The sequence below is a fragment of the Aspergillus bombycis genome (assembly GCF_001792695.1).
Source record: "Aspergillus bombycis strain NRRL26010 chromosome Unknown contig00044, whole genome shotgun sequence".
NCBI lineage: Eukaryota > Fungi > Ascomycota > Eurotiomycetes > Eurotiales > Aspergillaceae > Aspergillus > Aspergillus bombycis.
In genome coordinates this window covers 185,878-210,008 of record NW_019170046.1, presented here as the reverse complement: position 1 = coordinate 210,008, position 24,131 = coordinate 185,878, and the positions used below count along the sequence as shown (strand labels likewise).

The 24,131-nt window shown below is 47.7% G+C and overlaps 9 protein-coding genes across 9 annotated transcripts; 5 read left to right on the top strand and 4 right to left on the bottom strand.

Moving 5' to 3' along the window:
- Positions 1–1,097: 1,097 nt before the first annotated feature.
- On the top strand, positions 1,098–2,994 carry ABOM_006450 (fungal specific transcription factor domain-containing protein; the record flags this gene model as incomplete). Its single annotated transcript, XM_022533579.1, has 3 exons — positions 1,098–1,726; positions 1,779–1,916; positions 1,968–2,994. 3 exons carry the CDS (start codon positions 1,098–1,100, stop codon positions 2,992–2,994), a joined length of 1,794 nt encoding a protein of 597 aa, XP_022388975.1.
- A 188-nt stretch (positions 2,995–3,182) lies between these two features.
- On the bottom strand, positions 3,183–4,169 carry ABOM_006449 (short-chain dehydrogenase; the record flags this gene model as incomplete). Its single annotated transcript, XM_022533578.1, has 1 exon — positions 3,183–4,169. One exon carries the CDS (start codon positions 4,167–4,169, stop codon positions 3,183–3,185), a length of 987 nt encoding a protein of 328 aa, XP_022389022.1.
- Positions 4,170–4,890: 721 nt separating this feature from the next.
- On the top strand, positions 4,891–5,817 carry ABOM_006448 (alpha/beta hydrolase; the record flags this gene model as incomplete). Its single annotated transcript, XM_022533577.1, has 1 exon — positions 4,891–5,817. One exon carries the CDS (start codon positions 4,891–4,893, stop codon positions 5,815–5,817), a length of 927 nt encoding a protein of 308 aa, XP_022389023.1.
- Positions 5,818–6,782: 965 nt separating this feature from the next.
- Positions 6,783–8,592, top strand: ABOM_006447 (arginine permease; the record flags this gene model as incomplete). The annotated part of the gene is made up of 3 exons (XM_022533576.1): positions 6,783–6,854; positions 6,927–7,278; positions 7,337–8,592. 3 exons carry the CDS (start codon positions 6,783–6,785, stop codon positions 8,590–8,592), a joined length of 1,680 nt encoding a protein of 559 aa, XP_022389016.1.
- A 4,196-nt stretch (positions 8,593–12,788) lies between these two features.
- On the top strand, positions 12,789–13,511 carry ABOM_006446 (serine protease; the record flags this gene model as incomplete). Its single annotated transcript, XM_022533575.1, has 1 exon — positions 12,789–13,511. The coding sequence occupies one exon, from the start codon at positions 12,789–12,791 to the stop codon at positions 13,509–13,511; it is 723 nt and encodes a 240-aa protein (XP_022389017.1).
- A 944-nt stretch (positions 13,512–14,455) lies between these two features.
- Positions 14,456–15,258, bottom strand: ABOM_006445 (O-methyltransferase; the record flags this gene model as incomplete). Its single annotated transcript, XM_022533574.1, has 2 exons — positions 14,456–14,667; positions 14,739–15,258. 2 exons carry the CDS (start codon positions 15,256–15,258, stop codon positions 14,456–14,458), a joined length of 732 nt encoding a protein of 243 aa, XP_022389014.1.
- Positions 15,259–15,904: 646 nt separating this feature from the next.
- Positions 15,905–17,896, bottom strand: ABOM_006444 (fungal specific transcription factor domain-containing protein; the record flags this gene model as incomplete). The annotated part of the gene is made up of 1 exon (XM_022533573.1): positions 15,905–17,896. One exon carries the CDS (start codon positions 17,894–17,896, stop codon positions 15,905–15,907), a length of 1,992 nt encoding a protein of 663 aa, XP_022389015.1.
- Positions 17,897–19,545: 1,649 nt separating this feature from the next.
- Positions 19,546–20,496, top strand: ABOM_006443 (PhzF family phenazine biosynthesis protein; the record flags this gene model as incomplete). The annotated part of the gene is made up of 1 exon (XM_022533572.1): positions 19,546–20,496. The coding sequence occupies one exon, from the start codon at positions 19,546–19,548 to the stop codon at positions 20,494–20,496; it is 951 nt and encodes a 316-aa protein (XP_022389020.1).
- A 985-nt stretch (positions 20,497–21,481) lies between these two features.
- ABOM_006442 (HET domain-containing protein) lies at positions 21,482–23,425 on the bottom strand (the record flags this gene model as incomplete). The annotated part of the gene is made up of 1 exon (XM_022533571.1): positions 21,482–23,425. One exon carries the CDS (start codon positions 23,423–23,425, stop codon positions 21,482–21,484), a length of 1,944 nt encoding a protein of 647 aa, XP_022389021.1.
- Positions 23,426–24,131: the final 706 nt, after the last annotated feature.

Sequence of the window (24,131 nt, the reverse complement as noted above, 5' to 3'; positions counted from 1 at the left end):
TAGTATGGGGTTCCTAACCTGCGTAGGTACCCATGATCTCTTTCCACTACCTTTTCGTGGTACTTTCTTGAGGAAACATATCTGATTTCCCTCGAATCTAGTCGGTAAGATATTTAATTATAATCATAATAATAATCATAATAATCATAATAATAATAATAATAGATATTATATTTATCGACCCGTAGAAGATGTTTATAAAGGCCGCCCTAATGTATACATCTAGTCTCCGAACCCGGCGTTGACCTGGGACAATGCCCTAAGGGGCACCTGGTCATTAGCATCTTAGCGCCTCTTCCTATCATTCCCTTCCAATCAAGGTAAACATCTCCATGTCGAGGGTCAGCTTAGCAGTATTGTCTTTTTGTCGTAAAACAAATTCAAGCAAGGTTTTCGATTTGTGGGAACAATAACTGTACTAACTATCATATTACATATTTTAACGTAATATCTAATATTGTCTGATAAACACTCTGTGTCCTTGGGCCCTCTCAAGGGAGATGACTGTTTGCGTGTTTCACTGCGTTTGGTTTTTTCTATTTAAGCTTTGCGAAATACAGATATCGCCGTTTCAACTGCCAGAACACTTTTAAAATACTATTACAGTACTCCGTAAAAGGTCACGAATGGCCGGAACATAAATATCCCTGGCCGACCACTTCCAAGAATGCTTGGCGACGTTGCCGGAGCTCTCGCCACTTACGACTCCTCCTGTATGGAAATTAGTTGTGTGCAAGATCATCATCGTTGTTTGAGCCTATAATGCAAACTTCCAATCCTATTGGAACTGGTCCGCAGCCATTAGCCAAAAAGGGGAGGCCTACGACCAGCTGTACCGAATGTTACCGGCGAAAGCAGAAGGTTCTTGTCCCGCAGTTTTCTCTCCGCCCCATTCCGCCGAGAACTAACAACAGCTAAACGTCCAGTGTGATCGAAAAAAACCCTGTAGCCATTGCTCTGCTCGTCACGTCGCCAACAGATGTGTTTACGTGAGATCCCCATCGTAGGTGATTCGACAATGTTGTGTTTCTCTCTCTGACGTTTCTAGTCCGCAACCGATGAGTTCTAGTCTCATTTCAGACGAGTGGGAATCAGAAATGCATCTCTCCCAGTCTGGTCGGCTGGCCGGTCTCCTCCCTCATGGCGAGGAACATTTTCAAGACTTTCGTCAGCTTGGATACTCGTCAGTTGCTGGAAGCAACTCCTTCGTAGCACTAGAGCGGGTGATGCGCTGTACTGGGCCTCCTACACCGCCGTCCCAGCCATGTACTGAGGCCTTATTGTTAATTTCCCGTTTGCCTCCTAAGAATATAATGGATGAGCTCATTACCACCTTTTTTTCGGATGTCAACTGGCAATATTTCATCGTGGAGAAGTTCTACTTCAATGATCTGCTCGTACGCTGGTACTGCACTGAAACAAGCCAGCCTACCTATCTTAGCTCATATGAGTTCTCCCAAGAGTTGAGATACTTTCCAAGTCTCTTGTTTGAGGTTGTTGCGCTGTCTTTACAGTTTCTCCCACCAGGAGCGCCAGCGTGGAGGTATTTTGGAGACGAGACAAGACTCTCACAAAAATACAGCGACCTGGGCGTCGAGCTTGTGCAACTATTGGGAGTCCAAGGCACAGCCCTGACTGCTGTCCAAGCAAGTCTCTTAAGGGCATCTTGGTTGAAGAATCTTGGCCGAGGAATTGATGCTTGGCGGTCTTTGGGAAACGCGATCAGGTATGGCATGCCTAACCAGTCCTCTAAATTAAGGATTCTGACACGTTACCAGGCTATCTCAAGAACTTGGCCTCCACCGGCAACAGGTCTTTCAGCAGTCGAACTCAGATAGTGTTGAGAAGTCATTGGGCTCTTTCTGGTATAACGAGTATAAGAAGCGCCTGTGGATTAACCTATACTCGTGGGACAGGTACGGTCTACCTGAGTTTGAGCTGGACCTGCTTTCTGTCTAACCGAATAGTCTCATGGCTCTGGTCCTTGGTCGACCCATGATGATCAGCAACTTTGACTGTAATATCCCACTTCCGATCGACTGTGATATTCCTGATATCCCTTTCAAAACTGTTCCAGTGATGCTGTCAAACAACCTGGGAACTCGTCCTACCTCTCTTTCAGCATCCCTTGTCAGGTACTTCATATCTACCAAGGTTCACCGAATACGTGAATTGGGGCTAGATACCCCGCATCCCAAGGATTACTCTATGGTGGGAGTTTTGCATCAGGAGGCTCTATCTATTTTGGATGGTACAAAACCAGTTCTTCGACACCAAAATCCTGATACTTCCTGGGATGCGCAGCACGCATATCTTCCCCAACAGCGTGAGGAACTTTTGACCGTTGTGTACACATTCCTCACGGCATTACATCGACCCCATATCAGCACACATGTGCAAAGCCTAAGAGCTGTTTTACAGGCAGGTATTGTCGTGTTAGACTCTCAACAAAGACTTTTCGATCTAACAAGAACACACCATTATATGCTATGTCACCTTTCATTCTATACAGTGGATGCCGCTATTCTGCTTTTAGGGGTCAGTGCACGCTACCCACAGCAAATGCTTGAGGTCACGGGCAATATCCACCGTGCAATCCAACAGGCTATAGTGCGATTGTCCAAGATGGCACCAGTGAATCCTACAGCAAATTCGGGCCTGGATGTTATTCAACGTTGCTATCGAAGACTTCAAGAATCATGTGCCGTCTCTCTCCCGGCTGATGCGATACCAGCGCATTCCGCTTCCACGAGAGTTCAGCTGCAAGATATCTGGGGAGCACTGAGCCATGAGCAACTGAACGGTCAGGACTGGGTGCCAGCCGAATCATTTTCTTCCCCTGGTAACTGTAACCAGCACTTCTCACCAACGGACGGGTCTGCAGCGACACACCACTTCGACCAATCATACTGGCTCCGCCAAATAGATGGCATCTACTCTGCTGCTAATCATGCCTCGTACCTTGACGCAATACTGGAGGCAGGCCGAGATTGAGCCATGTGATACAAAAGCTTTAATGTAGTCGTTTATTGGCGTCAAGAAAATTAAAAAAAAATGTGCAATATGAAAAATTTGATCACGAAGCCGGCCGAGTCTGACAAGCACGCACATCGCAATACAAATGCTCAAGTTAGGTCTGACGATGCCCTCCTATCAAATTCTTTACCCTAGAGATGAAGTTTCTATTTTTCATCAAGCAAATCCAAGGTTTTGGTCCACAGTTTTGCTTCCATTTCTGGACTGTACGCCCATTCCGCATGGCCGGGTCCATGCCGCTGTGAAGGATCGGCCGGTGGTGCGATTTGACAGTCATCCAAGTATTTGCCCCCAGTGCCTTCCAGTTCCCTTGCCACTGCCCCCCAAACACTGGTCGCGGCACCTTGTTCGGGGCTCTTCCAGTAGTTCGTCAGAAACTCGTTTCCCTCCCAGTCGGCTTTTTGTTCGTCCGATATATGGCGAAGAAGTTCTGTAGCTATGGCACCAGGATGCAAACTGAAAGCATGAAGGCCCTGGGCACCATACCGTCTCTCAATTTCGTTCGCCGTCCAGATGTTGGCAGTTTTGCTCTGACCATAAGCCTTCCAGGGCTCATACTCTCCTTCCAGGGTGAGATTGTCAAAGTGAACGGAGGCGATACGGTGCGCACTAGATGCAACGATGATAACCCGGGAATTAAAAGCCGGCGTTGACGAGGACAGGAGGCGAGACTTTAGGAGATCAAACAGCAGAAAGTGGGCTACATGATTTGTTCCAAACTGGGTTTCAAAACCGTCTGCCGTCCGACCTTCCGGACATGCCATCACGCCAGCATTCGCAATTAGGACGTTCAGACTATGAGACCTTGAATTGAATTCCTCGGCACATGCACGCACAGACGCCAGGGAGTTCAAGTCAAGGTGCAAAAGGTGGACCCGAGTGCTTGCCACTATATCGCCTAAGGCCGACTTCGCCTTCTCCAAGTCACGAGCAGTAAGATATAGTGTTGCTCCAGTGCGATATAATGCTCGCGCGGTCTCTATACCCAAGCCAGACGAGCAGCCTGTGATTAGAATCACTTTGCCAACCAAGTCATCTTCACGGCCTGAGTCTTTCACAATTTGGAGCGCGGTAGGACGCGCGTCCCCAGGACCCTTTGGTGACTGGTGGACTTTGGCGTATTTGGAATCCATGCTGACAAATGAGAGGTAGTTTGGTGAGATGGACTTTCGCAGAAGTGCGGCGGAAGGTAGAAGGTACTAATATGTTCCATCGCCGTAATCAATCGGGTTTTATATTTTTTTGCCTTGGCGGGTTACATTGGCCTCCGATAGAGATTGAGAGTGTATCGGGGTTTCGAGGGGCAATCCCAGAGTCATCGGCTCCGGGGGATGTCACCGGTATTGAGGCCCCATTCCAAATGCGGACAAATAGCCGCTTTCCTACAATGTCGTGGCTCCAATGCTTGTGTCCCTTTCCTTTTCCTCAGTGACCAGCCTGTCAAGGCAAACGAAGTTCCTTGGTTACATTGGTTCTAGACATTTCATCGGTCAATTACTACTTAGTAGTACCAGTAATTCCCTTGGTGGGTCTTCGGCGAATGATCTGCAACCTTCGGGAAAAGATGACGTATGAGATGCCAAGCACATGGTCGTGGTGGGGAAAGCTTGGTTGGGATTGCCCGTGTATGGTCGGGTATAAGACTGTCGGCCCCGAACAGCCTAGCGGCACCCGAAGGATTTCGGGAAAATCAGTGGGCCACTGCGTCACAGACCCCTTCGGTCTTGTTAGACATACAGTTATAATCTAAGGATAAAAGGGCCGATCTTGACGAAAACTGACATCGGTTCTACTCAGTACGCAATTCGATCTCCAAGAACCTGTTACTACTCCTAGTGATCTTTATCATACACAATGTCTGCTCCAACGAAAGTCACCTTCCCATCCTTCATGCTACAGATCAGCGGCGAGCTCTACGCTCCCGTTGCTGGCGCCCCCGACCGCAAGGGCGCTGCTGTCGTGGTCAGCCACCCCATGACCGGTGTTAAAGAACAAACCTCCGCAGACCATGCCCGGCTGCTATCTCAAGCCGGGTTCTACGCCCTTGCGTTTGACGCGGGGTATCAGGGGGAAAGCACTGGACAACCACGTGGGCTCGAAGACCCACATCAGAGAGTCGAGGATAATAAGGCTGCTGTGACCTACTTGAGCACGCTGAAGGGCAAAGTCGACCCCGGCCGCATCGGTGTCCTCGGAATCTGCGCCTCGGGTGGTTATACATCTTATGCTGCGCAGTCTGACAGCCGGATCAAGGCACTTGCCACCGTGAGTGCCGCTTGCGTCGGCCGTATGACCCGAAATGGTGGCCTACACAAGGAGAACAACAAGGAAGTCCCTCAAGCTATCGCTGGTGCACTTCAGGCGGCCGGCCAGTGGCGCACGAGCGTGGCCACCGACCCCCACGTTCAGCCCCCGCCTATGTTCAGCAGTGATATCTCTGCAATCCCGCCGGACGCAGACTCCTTCTTCAAAGATGCTGCCTCATACTACGGGTCCAAGCGTGGAAACCATCCCCGTTCGGACCAGAAAGTTCCACCGTCTAGTTACGATCTCATGATCAGCTACGACTCATTTAACCTGCAACACCTGATTTCCCCACGGCCGTTATTGATGGTCGCCGGATCCGAGGCCCAGACTCTTCACTACAGCGAGGACGCTGTTGCGGCAGCCCGCGAACCTAAGGAACTGTTCGTCGTCAAAGGGAAGAACCATTTTGACCTTTATGATGACCTTACAGTGTCTGGCCCGAAGCTTGTGGAGTTTTTCGGCAAGAATCTTTAAGCGCGGTGCTGAGATTTGAGAAGGCATGAAAGCGAATTTGAAAGGTGACTTTCCTGTAACTATGCGCTGGAACTTGTGCTATCTCAACTTCTTAATATATATAGCTGCTTTGTTGGATACTTTTGCAATCACAAGGATCATTCAAAGAAAAGAGTAATCTGAATATCTAGTAAATGGTGTCGTTATTGTTGGATTGGTCTCGGTTTCGGACTGTTAGCCCTTGGCGGAGTGTAACATAGTAGTTAAGTACATCTTTCGCTGGACTAGGAAACTAGCTGATGCTGAAGGATGACGGCTGAATTGAACGCTGCTCTTCAAGAGTGGCTATTGCTCGATCCCCGGTCGAGGTTAACGATCATGACAAAGAACCAAGGGCTTCGGGCCTCTTGAGCCTATCAAATACGATAGAGACCGTCCCCAACCACTAGCTTTGGAAGTAAATACAATTGTTGAGCGTGATGCGTCCTAATCTATAACCTGAATATTGTACTAAATAGAATTTGTGTTTATTTATTGACATTCTGTAACCCATAATCTATAACCCAGTACATACGCTATCTAGCATGATAGTAACGTTCTCAAGTTCCACTATTTATTACCTTGTATCATAAAACCTTCCCTAAGCTATGGGGCGGACTGCAACTGCAAGGTATGCCCTAATTTCTAAAGCATACCTGGCCGTTAGCATTCCGGTGTCCCTTCTTATCAAGATAAAGATTTATCTATTCAGATAGAACGTTTATTGCTACTTTTCTGTTTGTCATAAGCCAAAAGCGATAAAGGTTATCGACTTGTGGGGACAAAAAGTTCATCCTCTCATCAATTACCCCAGTTTGAAGTCGTCCGCGGACTTGGCCGCGGCGAACTTCTAGTGTCACCCTGGCCTCGGCCGTCAGTGGAGGCGTTATTTAATTCCGGGGTCCGCGCTAGAGTGCAATGGCCTATGGCGCGCTATTATATCAATCATGAGTGATAATCTAAGATTCGAGCATGGTGGAACTGTCGACGAGAAGGCTTTCGAGCAAAATGATCCCAAGGTCGGATTTGACCCCGAGCCAAACATACTTACTCGTGTCTCTTTTCATGTTACATTGAGCTGATACAAGTAGCCATCACTGCTGGATAATGCATCCTTTACAGATATCGCCAACGCTGCTACCTTTGAGACATATGGCCATGTTCAGAGAGACCTGAAGGCTCGACGTGTAACCTTCATCGCACTCGGCGCGAACCTTGGCACGGGGCTGTTTCTGGATATAGGACGGGCACTGCGGATATCCGGACTATTTTTACTCTTTCTCGGATATGCCATTGCCAGCTCTGCTGGCTTCTTGATGATGATGGCGCTTGGGGAAATGGCCGTGTGGCTGTCGCTACCTGGTGCCATTCCCCAATTCTGTACCCGCCATGTCGACGATGCCCTCGTCTTTGCTGATGGCTGGAAACACTTGGTTTATGGCAGTCATCACCCTATATGCTGGGATATCAGCAGTCTGCAGCATAATTCAATTTTGGTCAGGTGCTGAGCATGTCAGCGTCGCTGTGTGGATTGGGATCCTCATCGTTGCCCTGCTAGCACTCAATATCCTGGCAGTCAAAGTATACGGAGAACCCGAGTTTGCTTGCGCATTGATCAAACTCTGTGGCATAATTGGTCTGCTTATCACAGCACTGGTGATTGATCTCGAAGGAGCCTCAACTCAGAACCAGCTCGGATTCCATTATTGGAAGACCGACAGTATCATGAAAGAGTATATTGCGTTCAGCAATACTGGCCGGTTCCTGGGGCTTTTTTCCACTTTGGCTAACGCTTCGTCCTCCCTGGGCGGCGTTGAAACAGTCGTGGTCGCCGCTGGAGAAGCCGAAAACCCGCGACGAAACATACCCAGGGCAATCAGACGTGTCTTTTGGAGACTCTTATTCTTTTTTGTCCTTGCCTCATTCGCACTTGGATTGATTTGTCCCAGCAACCATCCTAAGTTGCTGGGAGCTAGCTCTTCCTCTAATGCCGAGTCTCCCTGGTTGATTGCAATTTACCTAGCGCGGATCAAGGCACTACCATCCATTGTCAACGTTGTGGTCCTCATCGCTGGCGTTTCCTCCGGGAACTCCTATGTCTTTATGGGATCCAGATATCTCTATGCGTTAGCATGCAACCATCAGGCACCTAAAACGTTCCTACGTTGCACCAACCAAGGGATCCCGATTTACGCCCTCCTGGTGACCATGTCAATCTCTTTTCTGACATTCATGTCAATCGGCTCTAGCTCAAACACCGTGTTTCAGTGGTTTCAGAATCTAACTACAGTCTCTACTCTGTATGACTACCCCTGCTTACTTGTATTGCATGTTCAAAGTGAAGTGCAGACCTCTGCTAACCATAACAAGCACACCTGGATCTCCATCTGTATCTCATACATGCGCTTTCACGCCGCTCTCCAAGCACAGCAGATTGACCGATCAGACCTCCCATTTTCATTCCCGCTACAGCCGTACTCCCCATACTTTACCCCGGGATATCTATGCATCGTGGTCCTCTTTAACGGGTTCGATTCTATTGCCGGCGGTTTTAACCTGCCAAGGTTTATCACATCGTACATCGGCTTCCCCCGGTTTTTCGGCTTCTTTCTCTTCTGGAAGATTTTGAAGCGCACAAAATGGAAACAGCCTGAAGAAGCCGATCTTTTTACCGGGGAGGCTGAGCTGGATGCTATAGAGTGGCCGCGGACGGTACCGAGGAAGTTTGCAGAACGGATTTGGTTGGCTTTTATTTAATAACATAGCGGCTATATATATGGGGGATTGTTTCAGTCATGATATCCCGTTCCTCAATATATAGGTATAGTATGTAAGTATGTAAGGAATTCATCATTGGGTGTTCCTATTCACCTTTAGTACTGAGCCTTTCTTCTTGAGTTGAACAGGTAGACTTTGTGTCTCATAATAAGCATACGATAATTTCCCGCATGGCTACTCTACGCTCAAGATACTTCTCCAGGACATCCAAGATACTATCCGTAGTAGGAGACTCTATAGAACAATACCGCGAGTAACCTAATACTCTAACAATTAATCATTGATCAGCTAAAGTCAATCAGTCTCTCCCCCTTATCGGATCCATCGGGCTTTCGGAAGGGTAACCACTGGCAGAAGGTATAAGATACCAAGACGGGCTGCTGCCGATCTCTAATGCGATGGGATTCCAGCAACAGCTCCGTGCGCAGCCGGTGACGAAGCTTGAACATCCCTAAAGGTGTCATTGATCCATCAACCCTCTCATAAGATGACATGCCACTTTCAAATCATCCTATTACAGGCACTTATAGCCTGCCTTCTGCCATCTCGCCATTCATAAAAAAAGAATCAAGCCGCCTGAACCTTCTCCAGAACTAGTCAAATAGTCAGCAATCCACCCATAAAGCTGCCTGAATCAGATTGACTAACTGGTTTCATAGCAAGCGTCGCTCGTATCAGTTGCGTCGATATCACATTGGATTCCATGAAGCGCACTATATAGCATACGTTTCGAAGATACCATGAGCGCTTTCTCTTTAGCTGGGCTGGCGTCCGGGCACCTAGAGTCCATAATGCATTATTATTAGCGGCATGCGAGGTGGCAAGGATATAGATAGTATCTTCAAAAATCATAAAAAAGGATGCTGGCCTGTCTGTACCATGTAAGAAACACGAGTTTACTGTGCTCCGCCCCATCATCACCGGTATATTTGAAATTAATCACGGCATATAGACTTCTGGTTCCCTGCAGAGTGTTGAGGATGTCGTCGTCGTAGTTTTCGTATATGCCTGATCTTTCCACCCGGATGCTACGGAAAGAATCGTAGGGGGCGTAGAGAATATATTGACGCTCGTGGCTCGATTTAAGCTCCTCGAAACGAGCGACGACATCAGGATCCAGCTATGTTGGTTAGCTCTTTTAGGGTTTTCAAAGGCATGGGGCAGGAGAGAGCAATCCACCTTCATAGTTAAATATCACGGCTCAGTATGGCAAAAAAAAAAAAAAAAATAAGAAAAAGAAAAAGACAAAAGTATCTTTCTCAAGGTCCGATGGCTTTATGACAATTTATAGGATTTTTGAATTGGGTTCGGCTAAGAGAGTTGAAAGGGGCGCGGTTAGTATTTTGCAGAAGCTCCAGAGGAAGAGTTGCGTACTACTAGTAGTAAGTAGTCTTGATGTGCCCCGCCATTCAGCTGCCCCGCTATTCAACTGCGTTTGTGACGATATGATTGATCTGCCCAAGCACAAGCCACCGCAGATCGATGCCGGAAATCATTTCGCTAAGAATGGACCCAAGTTCCCAACATTGTGGCGCACTCCAATGGGCCAAGGAACGCGTTTGGTTGGCCTTTATTTGGTGGGTGGGCGGCTATGTGTACAGTGCTTTATTTCTGTTATTTCTGTTATATTTCTCAGTATGTCGGTATATAGCGGACTGTTTATTGGGTATCTGTGTCTATTCTTCATATCGGGGCTTCTCTGTTAGATTTAATATGGAAGCTTTGTATCCGATAATAGATATACTAGATTTTTTTTTTGGCACAGTTGCGATATACTGCAGATTGTTACCTAGAAGATCTAAATAATATCAGTAGTACAAAGAGGCCTTATTATCAATATCGCGGGTAATTTAATACGCTGGCGATTAGTTCTCAACTAACTAAAGTCGATCTCCGTTTCCCGGTTATAGGGTCCGTCGGGATTTCAGAACAGTAACCAGTAAACTATACAGGACCGAGTGAATTAGCTGAGAAGGGATACAAGGGCTGTGTCGCCTATAACCCGCAGGGTAAAGATCGACTCCGGAGGGGCTAAACCATAATAACTAGCTGCCAATACAACGATCTCTCATAGATCGGTATAGTACTTGGTCATCTTCAATAGTATTCTCAGCAGACTCGGGCAAGTAGCGAGAAAGAAAGATTTCTTGAGCAGGGAAAATAGAAGGCAAGAAAGCCCTTTAATCATATTGATGACCGGGTGGAAAAGAGTGTTTTTAGAGGGGAAATGATTGGGATAGTCTAATTTTGGAAGTCTCAGCATCCTAATATAGCTTATTATGCGTTGAATGAAATGGAATGGTATGGGTAGAGGCGCCAAAGAGTTATATAGATCTGGCCGAGACCACAGGTCTGGACAACGCCCGCGGTATATTTGGATGTGGGTCCTTGACCGCGGCCACCTGAGACGAGCGGCTCCGTCTACCAAAGGAGGAGATTTGTTCATAGCTTGTATCTTCTGGCGGAAGAACCGAGTAAGAAGAGACCTGGAAGGTCGGCTGATATAGAGGAAGACGAGATGAGAGGGAGACAATGCTATCGGAGCCTCGTAGGTTATCTGCAGAAGCGGCCTGCTGCCTCACTATCTATTTCAGTGCCGGACCCACCACTTCGCCGCGGCTGCTGTGACAGTAGCGCAGCTAACTGTTACGAGTAGCACATGTAGGCCAAAGGTCAGCCAATCGATCATACCAGGTTTCGATGGTCATATCATCCTGAGCATAGAGGAGGAATTCTTCTTTCCAATTCTGGCAGACATCGACTTTGCCGCGAACATAAAGATTCCTTATCAACTGCCTCCCCGAATCTGGACTTGGAAAGAATAGGTTCGGTCCGCTAGGGGCTTTCTCCTTCAATCTGCCGGGGAATGCATAAAAGGCATCTCGAGAGGAGAGCGGAAACGTATATCTATTGAGAGCTTATGTCACGCGAAGTAGTGGCGTAAAACCTCTGAAGACAGCTGGTGTGTAGAGTAAAGAGTATCGAAACCCGTGCCATTCTACACCCCCTATTTAACTTCGAAAGCCTAGGAAGAGACCAGGAGTCGGCACCAGTCAGATTAATGCTTTTGTGTTGTATCAGTATGGCCAAAATTGCGTCCCCTATTCAAAGGTTGTCTGGTAATCTGAAACATCGGGCTTTTACCATAAGCTCAGTTGTCGAATGTTGATTATTGTCAGCTTCTGGAGAAGACTGTGGAATAATCGGTTGTCTGGGCACGAGTAATTTTGGTGACCAAGGCTGAATTAGGAGATTAGGAGAAAGATGAGAGAACAGGAGGAAGGGGGGATAAGAGATGAAATCCTCTAAAAAAAAAAGAAAGAACAATATAAAATATCAAGTCTTAATATGACTGAAATATAATGGATGCGGCCAGGGAAAAAGCAGGTTCTAGGAAGGGGGAGAGGAGAGAGAGGGAATACGATCCCTCAGACCCGCAGGTAGATAGGGCTACGGCTATAAATCTGTTAGAGGAGAATTCTAACCCCTATCATTTTAGGACCCTTTAGAGCTAGTACCCCGAACTGAGCCGCAGAACCATCCTGCTCGCGGTTCCACTCGTTGCCCAATTTCCATCCCATTGATCAGCGCTGGAATCTCCGAGATTCGCCGGCCCACGACAGCCAGCCACTAGACTGTGGATCTTGGACCGTGCATCGATCCGACGATTCCAATCAGAGACGTATTCAAGAGTGCTACAAAAATGGCCCATAGGCCCACATGGCCCATAGGGAGGCCAGGAGATATATGGTTTCCGCTCGCCATGTCACAAAATTGTACCTCGCCCGAGTCCGACCACAAGAACTAGAATCAAGATATCCTCCAGCATTGACGGCCGATTAACCACGTAGAATTGATTCCACTCCGAAATTTAGTTAAGGTTTGATAGGTATCTACCCAATGATTCAGATCACGGGCTGTCTGGTAGGAATGTCTGGTAGAAATGCTTGCAGATCCTTCAACCTTGCAGGTTAAGCGGAAAACTACTGAACAACTATCAATAGTCAAACCTTAAAGCAGAATTGGGAAGCCGAGAATAATAATAATAACACGCTACAGGAGATTCAAGTATAAATACCCCGGCGACGATCATCGGGTTCCTCTCCCTTCAAACAGCTCTCCTCAACACCTTTTTTCTGTCACCAAACATCTGCCTCTTCAAAAAGTCAATCAACATGAAATTCACTTGTTTTGTTTCCATTATACCTTTCATACAGGGTGTCCTGGGCTCTGCAGAAGTGTTAGGTGGCTCACCCGCGACAATCAACGACCTTCCCTATCTGGTCAGCATTTCGAGATCAGGCGCATATACCTGTGCTGGTGTTATTATCAGCGGAAACCGTATCGTTACTTCTGCACAGTGTGTCTATGGTCTAGAGTCATCACCCACGAGCTTTTCCGTGAGAACAGGCTCAAGCAATCCGTCTCTCGGAGGACAAGTATTTACGGTATCAAAGATTTCTCGGAATTCTCGGTTCGACCCTGTCACCAATGATTTCGACGTTGCTGTGCTCCATCTACCGATCGCCATCGTTCCCGGTCCAACTGTCAAGCTGGTTGATTTTGTTCAGTCTGGTCAGGAGCCAGAGGATGGCGCTGAATGCGTGGCTTCTGGCTGGGGCAACTTGGAAAGACAATTACAATCAGTGACACTTCCTATCGTGAACCGAGAAAAATGCAATGAGACTTATGCCGACCAAATCACGGAGCGTATGATCTGTGCTGGCTCGGAGACTGGTAAAGGTACCTGTCCAGGAGATCGTGGTGGCCCGGTTACCTGCGGTGGTAAACTTGCGGGAATCATCTCGCAGACTAATGGATGCGACCTGCTTGGTCGTCCAGACGTTTTCATAGATGTCGCCAACTCTTATATTCAATCTTGGATAAAGAGTCAGTAATTACAACTCGTTGCAGGTCTTTGCCCAGTGAAATTCTACGGCAAAAGACAGGGGTTTCAAGGACCGTCACTAATTTAGTGTTGTATTTACTGAACTAAAATATAATATCTTTGAATATAAGCCAATATTACTTAAAAACTAACTTTAGGTTAAATGGAAAGTACAAGAAGAATAAATATAAATACCGGGCAAGCATAACCTAATACAACCATCGCGCCACCAGAGCAGAGTAATGTAGCCTATATAATAAAACCGACTGATCGCCATCTAATGATGAATATTTTGGTATAATAGAGGGTCGGGATACAGTACCAGATATAACTCTTTATTTAAATACGAAAACATGTTATAACACTATTATTATACAGAGAACTTGGCGGTTGTGTATCTTATCCTTAAGAAGTGACTCCAAAGTTAAGTTCTCTACTGGCCCTGATGCATCCCTACCCGATTCGCTCCCGTAGGCCGTTCACCTCCTCGTCTATCCCACAATCGAACGGCCTGTCTGCTACGTCTAGTTACTGCTGAGAGTATGTAGAAAGTAAACTGAGAACATTCAGACTATGTAGGTACAATATGCACACAGCAGATACTACAGAGGAATCACCGTGATGATGTCTATATGAAAACGCTACTTCAATCGAAGCATGGTTTATCTTGGACCTGAGATGCTTGGGAACGTTCGTGAAGGGACTATAATCTGTGATAACTTAAAGGGTGCTTCATGGAGGGCGTGCATATAGCTTCAGTGGTATTTCGTTTTCGTCAGACTCACTCAATAGGGGCCAGACCGAACCGGTGTGACCACAGTAAACCCTAACGGGGCATATGTAGACGGGCAGACCACTGAGTTTGCAAATTCTGTGCCATAATATATAGGAACTAACGGCAAAGGAAGCGATAACTCCTAGGGAACAGAACCCAGTACAAAAAGCGGTAATACTTTATTTGTTTTCTGGTAGATAAACGCTCATTTCAAACCCATTTGTGAAGGGCAAAGTCATGTTGCGAAAGCCATTCGCTGGGTCTCTGAGGTATGCCAGCAAGTCCGCATATCCTTGCGCACCCGAGATAGTGTTGTCGGTAAGGACCACGGCGCCATGCCGCAGACGTGGCTGGACTGTTTTGAGTGTTGGGAGGGCAAGTTTCGACCAGACTAGTCGACGATTAGTTATTGTCCGACGACGATTCTAAGCGCAGGGCCATGTAAGAAGCGGATATACTTACTGTCCAGTAAGAGTAAGTCGACTTCTGGCAGGTTCTCCTTCAGCGTTTCGAGGAGATCGCCCTCGCGAAGATCAATCTCGTTTTCCACCACAGAACCACACTGCTTCCAGTAGTTCCTTGCAATCCTTGCCTTCTCCGGCTCTTTCTCGGTCGCGATGACTCTACCAGACTTTCCTGTCGCAGCCTTTGCTTTAGCTACTGCGAGGGCCAGGTAGATAGTGCTGACACCGAAGCTGGTGCCCGCCTCCACCACGTTGGTGGCCCCCATCGCGTTGATTAATTGATATACAAACTGACACTTGTCCTCATCGAGGGCGATAAATTTATCAAGCATCAGCTTATCGAACTCGGCCGTCGCATCCTTTTCGGGAAGCTTGTCTTCGAAGTCGCCTATGACCGTGGCCGAGAAGACCTTGCCAGTTTTATCAATGGCAGCTTCCTGCTCCAATGACACTTTATGGAGTTTTGATAGCAGCTGTAGCACATGGGATGGTGCATCCACCGGCGATGAGGAGGACATATTGACGTGGATAAGCGTGGGAACTTGACTGAAAGAAGCACTGTTTATGTTGTCTGATAAATACAGAGAGTAATGTATTGACTCAAGTTGTTGCTAAGCTCACTATACTAAACAAAGCAGATACAGTCAGAAAAGCTGGTTGTCTTCCGGACGTTCTATGCACCCAGTTATACAGTCGACGGTCTTGGCTTCTTGGAGACGTGGAGCTATCTTGGTTCGGCCTTTCGGGACTTGAAAGCTTGTCCCTACATCATCGTAGCTCGAGCATTGGATCCAGCGGCAGTTCTGGGTTTGTCTGCGCCCCAAAAGACCCGCTGCCATGCGATCTTAGAGCACATGGGTATTGCAATTTGAGGACCGAACGATGACTCAATGAGTGTGCGATTGCCCCATAATGCCAAGAACACAGTACGTATACTATTTCTGGTGCCCCTCATTTAGGGCTTTTTCGTCGCTGATGAGAGTGGGGAGGGAGCATGCCTTGGCATCTTGGGGAACTGGGTCCATCTACTTCGCTTATACATACGCAGTATATCCTTTTGCAAAATTGCGAAGAACTGTATAGGTATAAGGAACAGTTGAAAATTGACGAACAGTTCACATAACGTGTTAATCTCATGAGTATTAAATTTTTTATTATAATTGATTACATTGGAAGTTCCTTCTCTAAGATGTAACCATATGCTTCTAACACCTTCCCAATCATGCGCACTACGTCCCAGTGGGCTTCTCCGCTCAGAAGTTTCGCCCAAAGCTTGATGACCCGAACACACAGTTCAAAAAGGTGTGGTACCTTGGTGCCCCCTCTCACCGAACAAGTTACAGGGTCTGCTTCTGTTACAATATCATCGAGGTAAGCGATCAATGTTGCTTCCTCCTTATCAAGGGGCACCTCGGCCATCCGATTCTGTATAGCAAACAACCACTTGCTAACCACAAAAGCGCACTCAAGGGCACAGAGCGAATGCTGAAGGGACCATGTAAAAGCCTGGCTCCGCGTCACGATACTGACACCAATCTTGACCGGGATGCTGAGTGCATGCGCAGCGTATAGTACTGCGCGTGCCAGTTGAGGAGAAGGTGTTAGGGGCGGACTTTGGTGCATAGATATCGCAATTTCGTAGGGATTGTGGGTGTTGAGAGCGCGCCACGGGCCCACATCAACAACCAGCCGGATATAGGCCATTCGAAGCAAAGCTGTCGAGTTAAAGGAAATCGGGCCGTGTGGACTCCTTGGACTAAGGGATGATTCTGGGTCTGTATACCATCCATTCTGCCAGTTCCTCAGTGCTTGCTCCACGTTAGCGGCATCTGTAGGAGATAGGCTCTGTTCTGAGCCAGGTCTGCATTTGCTCAACTCGCGTAGGAAGTAGATGTGTTGAATCAAAGCCAATATGAGGGTGTATCCACCCAGAGAGGAGTATCCCTTGAGAACTTCGTTATCTTCCTTGGGCTCTAAGAAGAGACTTGAGAAATAGGATTGAAACTGTGGCTCAGGTTCGGATCTACCCCGGAGTTCCTGCCACTCCTTCTCAGTTCGGGCCGCCCAATCGGCTTCCCGCGAGGGAAGATCGATAATGAGTTCCGAGGTTCGAATTGGAGGTGGGGTGTCATTGACTATTGTGTGGAAATTTAAAAAACAGTATATGATAGCGATTGTCCTCTTGAACCCTTCGATTTGAACCCATTGAGCCCAGGCGATGCCTTCCGGTATCCGGGTTTGCACCTTCAGGAATTCTTCCTCTCGCACGAGGTTAACTATTGTATTTTGCAGGCCAAAAGCTTTGTTGTAGATGGACTTTGAATTCCCCCACGTTGCCATTGCCATGAGCAAGAGCAGTGTTTGTGCGGCAGGCAGTGGGTTGAAGTGAGGGATGCAGGCCTGGCCCGCACTCGAGTCTGACGGGACTTCTGGGGCAGAGAATGAGCTTCTCATCCAAGGCAGGCCTCCAGGCTGCAATTCGCTCGGTGCTTCATCTTCCATTGGAAATGACCTATGGCGCAGCTCAGCTTTGCGATTACGCAGACGTTCTTGCACTATGGCATAAGACGTTTCGAATAGCATTCTCGCGTTATCATATTCAAAATTAGACTGGGCTCCAATGACTGTCATAGCTAGTACTAGCTCAACTGAACACCTTTCCGGTGAGAATGTAGGGACGTGAAGAAAGGGCAAGTGGCGGTGGAATCCCGAGAAGTATGTCCCGAGATAGCGAGTCAAAGTATGGCGTGACTGAAGCACAAACCCAGGCGGAATAAGAGGACTAAAGAATTGAACTTGCGCAAAGAGTCTGTCCCAGTGTTGTTGCGTGATGTTCCATGGGTCCCGGCAAGCTTTCACCGATGGCGACGGTTCAAAGGAAGGAAATATCGACGAGAATTCGCCAAATAAATGCGGGACCTGAGGACTAATTGGGCCTACATCAGATGGAGTATTGGGATATTGCCAATGAATACTGGAAGGCTGAAGGCCCGACTCATCCATTAGGGAGAATGTTGGCAGTGGTAAGGCCGGCTGGTCATAGATCAATGATGAGGGTACAGTCATATTGTCAAGAATGTGAGTGAAGTCACCAAAATTGGGGGACGACTGGTCCCACAGCGCCTGTGACAAGTTGACAGGAGCCTCGACGGACATTGCAGCTGGATTATCCGTATGGGTTCTTGACAGACTTGAGGAAGATTCATCTGAAACGGGAACCAAGCATGTGTCGGAGGTTGGTAATATGGACGAAGAATGACCTGAATCGTCATTGATAGGGAGGACCGTGTCTTGTCCTGCATGGGTATGGCGTGATGTGCTTTCTGCGCCATGGAGAGCATAACCAGAATGCTGCGGCGATTTGCTGCGATGATTCAAAGGAGTCCCAGAGCCATGTGGGGTGGTCGAAGCACCTGGATGGCCGAGGCGTAGGTGACGTGCGAGGAGGTCACTGGTTCAGCCATCTTTAGCCGAGTGTACAACGAAGGAGTATCGGTATCTGCTTTTACCTTCGGGTAAAGGTTTCTGGGCAGACAGTACAACCAAAGGGCTTTTCCTTTGTGTCTGTAGTATGTGAGCGAGTGTTCGCGTCTGTTGGTTACTGGAAAATTTGGATCCCTACGTAGCCGTTCATGTCGTTGCAAGTGCTCATTCGTTGAAATTCTCTACCACAAAATTGACAACGGAACAATCTATTTTTCTTGCTAGGGGAAGACGTATTTTGACGAGTCTGCCTTCCCCCAGCTCTCTCCACCGGTGGCATCTTATGTTTCTTTCTGGCCGACATCGGCAAAGCTTGCCCAGACTTTGAAATGTTCAGTTGAAGAGATTCGCTTTTGACGATGTTGTCCCAGGACCGCTGAGTCATCCTGAGTCACGGGACCCGTGATGTTCTTGGTTTGATACCCATTATGATAAATACATGTCAACCAAAGAGATATTGAGATGTACTGTATAGAGCCCAACCTGTGTGTTATCCATAAGTAGAGCTTAGGCACCACCGGTATGTGGCATGTTGATCTCGTATCGCAAGGAAAAGACGAAGATTTCGGAAAGCACACGGGGGGTAGATTCATGAAATATAGAAGTAGTAATCCAAGGCAGTATGGCAGGAGTACTAGTGTATGAAACCAAGAAAAAGGCCAAAGCTAGAAATAGCAAAGACTAGTATTTAGTAATCAAGAAACGTATCAAGGGAAATAAAAATTACGTAATTTACATTCTCTGGGATACTCGCAAGAAAAGCAGTCAGTGGATTGTGGCCTGCCGGCCCTAACTTCTCGGTCAAAGACCCATATTTACGGTCAGGATGAGACTTGTTGCTCTAATACTATGGGAGACCCCATCTATTATTTAGCATCCTCATGTCCTTATGCGGCATGGCATGCTCAAAAACTTTACGACGTAGAATCGCAGACTGAACATGGCTGAATGGTTGATACGTTTGACCCTGCTTAGGTATAGATGGTGTTCCGTCCGTGGTTAACCGCGGCTAACCTACTTTTAACCTTAACCTACCCTATGTTAACTGTGGCTGGTTATGCTACACTAAAGTTGGTGAGGTTCGATTATATGCATAGTAGTATAAGCAAGTTGAGCAATCCAAGTGCTCGTGATACAATGTTTAAATCGAAGTGTCTGCAAGATAGTTCAATTCCTTCAGTACACCAAATCGAATTCAAGTATCGAGATGGCTAGCGTGCATGACTCACAAGGCGCTATTTAAGAATACGAGGCCATCCACTTTCTGTATTTTTTTTTTCTTGTTTCCTTTCTAGATTCAAATCCTCCCCGAATTACCCACAATGGCCACTCATCTCAACTTTGTCACTCTCGACGTTTTCACCACCACGCCGTTCAAGGGCAACCCCCTGGGCGTCGTCCACCTTTCTCCAAAGATCCCGATCTCCCAAGCCCAGAAGCAGGCCATCGCCCGAGAATTCAACCTCTCAGAGACAGTTTTCATCCACGATGTCGACCCAAGCAACGATCTCGATCCGCACACCCGTCGCATCGACATTTTCACGACGACCCAGGAACTCCCCTTTGCCGGCCATCCCACCATCGGCACGGCCAGCTACCTTCAGACGCAGGGGATCAACAAGCTGATCACCAAGGCCGGCCCCATTGCCATCCGCTCTGATGCAGAAGAAGGCCTGGTGAGCGCTGCTATTCCGCACGACACCCATCTCAACTCGAAAGTCCTCGGCGACATTGAGTCGACCCTCCGTGCGGGCAACGTGCACCCCACGCCCGAGATCCGCTCTGCAGAGCTCCACGCCCCGATTTTCAGCATCGTTAAGGGCATGACCTTTGCTCTGGTCTCCCTCCCGAGTCTGGATCTGTTATCTCAGGTCTACCCAGGCGCTTTCCCTTGTGCGGTGAGCGACCTTGTCGATGTAGAGTGGAGTGAGACATTCATTGGTCGGTACTATTACGTAGTTATGGGAACGAGTGTCTCAGACTCTGGGGTAAGGACGGTTCAATTAAGGACGAGGATGATGGAGAATCAAATGGAAGATCCAGCTACCGGGTCGGCGGCGTGTGCATTGACAAGCTATCTTGCACTTCACAAGTATAGTGAGACAAGGATCCAGTTCCAAGTAACGCAGGGCGTTGAAATGGGGCGGCAGAGTGATATTGCAGTCGAGGTTAGCGTTGATGTCGGAAAAGATGGGGTGAGGAGGGTGAGGGAGGTACAGCTGGGGGGGAAGGCCAGACAGATTATGCAGGGAAGTATACTCGTACCTGTTTAGGCTTCCCGCCTGGTTAGTCGTACTTGAGCCAGATGATACAAGCAATTTATCCCAAGAGCGCTTTAATCTATAAGTCTCTAACAACCCAGTAGCACCTTAATGATTTATACCACTAGTAGTGATAAACAAACAACATCGACATGGGTGACCCGTGAGTACAGTGTCTTGTCTTGGTGCACTTTCGTGCCTCCAGGCTTTTGTAGAATCTTCTTACACAGGCCAGGCTTAATCATCCGGTTTTGGTGTCACTATTTAGTCTCTGATCCTTGAAAAATAATCTAGTCGCGGTATATATCAATGTAGCTTGGCCTCTACCCTGCATTGACGTTCAACCCTTTCTCGCAAGCAAATCTCAAGACCATTCCTCACCATCAAGCCCTCCGCCACTACTCTTCCTTGCCTCATGTTATACAGAATGCCGAATCCTTCCCAAATCGTACAGTTGTAAACGCAAGCAGTAGTGCACTAGGGGCAGACCATCCAGAAGACACTGACCTTACCTTGGGAGGTCTGAACATGGTGCATGGCGCATTGGGTGCAATCAGGGCGGAGAACAACAGAGTTAGTGAATTCCGGTAGAAATGATATATACTGTGGCAATGACTGATTGTGTGGGGCATGCGTGCCACCACTGACGAACAAGTCTCGTCCTAGCGACATTTGTAGTAAAAGACACAGTTGTATCTTTAGCCCACCAAGACCCCTGGTTGTTTGGCAGCGAGTCGAGGGCAGAAGACATTCTTTGAATGTAGGAGGGCTGAGTAACACTGGTCGAGTTCAAAGATCGGCTAAGGGAGAATTTGGGCAGCACGGACAAGGTGTAGAAGACGAGGAGAATAGCTATAGTACAATGTAGTTTGGCAGTGACGGGATGGTGAGGGAATTCCAATGCTGTAGATCCCCAGAGGTTATACAACTTATCCCTGACGATGGGGACAAAGGGCCATAAGTCATGGGTTACAGCCTCGAAACCACCATCGTACGTTCAAACGATGTTAAACCGCTTGATACGGTGGGAATCGTTGTCAATACCAGCCAACAGATCGCCATCCATGATTCCCACAACATAACAAGGTCCAATGTAAATATAGTGTGAATCAATCATTCTCAGAACCACAGGCGTCTCGCAGCCGAAGAGGATGCCGATGATATCCCCTTTGTATATCCCAGGAGGGCCCCACCCAAGATGCCCTTGGGTAGTCTCGAAAAACGCATAGCACGTGCTGAGTATTACAAGCGAGCTTGCGAGTTGGGCGATACCGCTTGCCATCCAATCTTCAAGACCATCAACCTCCAGTAACTCTCTTATTCGAGCTCCATCAACTGCCTGATCTAAATACTGGGTGATCCTGGCTTCCTGCAGAAACTTGGCAGAGTCTTCCCATTGCTGCACCAAAACCATGGCATAAATTGCCTTTTCCAATGCCAAAGCTTCAGGGTTTAGGCCAAGCTGCATATCACTGCCAGGAACTCGGTCAAGAAGTAGCAGCCTCGTAATAGTGAGGAGGGCCCGAGCTCCGCTAGCACCCCGTTGGTCGCTATGAGCCTCGATATAATCTAGCCAGAATTGATCCCAGTTTTCGTTGTCTTGCTCAAAGTTGACGTGCATTGAAACCTCACCCCAGTGAATCCCAGGAGCCTCTAGGGTATTGCCATAGCAAGTGTATGGTGGTATATTCCTTTCTAGAATGAATCCATTGGAATCGAAACTCCCCATTTGGGCGGGAACTGGAGTCCACAGGCCTGTCGTAGACAACAGATCCCAATTTGGGACCCACGAAGGCAAGAATAGATGGTGCTTCGGCAGGTTTGTTGCATCATTGAGTAGGCCATGGCCTGCAAATAGCAGTATTTGCAATCCACCGTCTGCCTCAATACACATCTTTGTAAATTTGCAGTACGTCTCCTCTGCAGAGAGAGAATAGTCCGGGGTTACACCACGGCGCAAGATACTGGCCATACTGTATAGCTTATCTCTAGGGTCTGAGGTCTGAGCGGTCCGTGTGGTTATGAGGATCTTTTTCCAGTTACCTTCTGTGTTGAATGTTTCCGTCCTTGCAGTTTCTTCTAGCAGCTGAATGATCTTAACATACTTCATGAGCTCTGCTAGCCAATAGGTTTCCCGGTAGGCAGGAGTTGATAGATAGAGCCAGATCGTCACATCGACAAATGAGGGGCAATGGTGGGGGCGAAGTCTCATTATCCATGTGCCTATAGCGACCAAATCCTGGAACAGAAAAGGCCTCATACCACAGAGCATCTTGACTTTTCTTGCAAGCACAATCTCTTGAACTATCCATGCCCGGGTCCAATATGGCCGCCACATCAATTCTATAGTACCATCCCAGAATCTATTTCCCATATGGTGGCTGTCCGAGTTTTCTTGCCACAATTCGGTCTGGCTGGGGTCCATCCATGAAAGAGGGTCATCCCCATCAAGGGATGCAGCTATTTTGCCAGCTATATCAATAATCACTTCTATAGCATAGTTGCTGTCATTCGCTTCCACGCCTAACCATGACAGCACCTCATCCGCCGAACGGTAGATTGACGACATCTGCAGTACCTGGCTGTTTTTCTCGTGAATATCCCCTTGATTAATGCAGATGGCATCCACCCAGAAGAACATGTCTGCGAGCTCCCACGTACTATTCGCTTCTGTAAGATCGCGGTAATGTAGTAAAAAGTCGAATAGATTTTGAGTCACCGGTACACTTTGGCCGTTGATGGTTACTGGGTTGCTTGGGGTGTCCTCACCCCACACATACGAGAGAGCAAAATACTTTTGCTCGTGTAATGAGGTGGTAAACATGGTTAGTTGCAGGGTTTCGTCAGGCCTACCTGTTTGTCGGGGATGCAGCCTCAGTAGCCGGATCTCCGACCTGGACGGATCCAGCGGCTGGTAGATGGACTCCGAAGGTAAAGCCATCTCAGGAGGTGCATTCATATCAAATGCTGACTATAAACGCAGCTGGTAATGAGATCCCAGGGATGTCGTACGAGCTGGATGAAGGTCTGTGTAATGGAATATCGCGGGGTCTGGCTTGGCAAGGCTGCGTTGCTTTTTCCGTAGATGCAGGGCTGGTCATTTCCTACGTTTATTTGTCAATTTAGCGAGGACATGAATTCGTCAATGAGCCAGTACAATCATCCGTCACGAGTGATAATGCCCGATCATCTCGAGAGGGGCCCCATTATGAAAAGACGTGGTTAAACATGGCATCAAATCAGACGTCGTGACTAATACCAGGATGACTCTATTCGACGAAATAGCGATCATTTGCCATCTATGGACAGTTCCCTACTAATAACATAAATTCCTGTCCATGTGCAGTACGACGAATATCACTAGTACATCGTCGTCCGGAATCTGCAGTGTAAATGTGACCTGCACTCGCGTTCGCTTTCCATACTTTGCGCCAGGCCAACAGTCTCGGCTTCAATTTCAGTTGGATGGCTTTCCTTGTTTTTAGCTTTTAGCAAAGCTCTTGCATAGATGTCATAAAAGACTCACCTAAATGCCATGCGACTAGTATATGCTACCTGACTAGCTGTTGCCGTTCTCATCTTCTAGGTCGGTAACCAATATTTCCATTCGCTCGGCAGATGGCCTCTAACATGAGCTATGCTTAGAC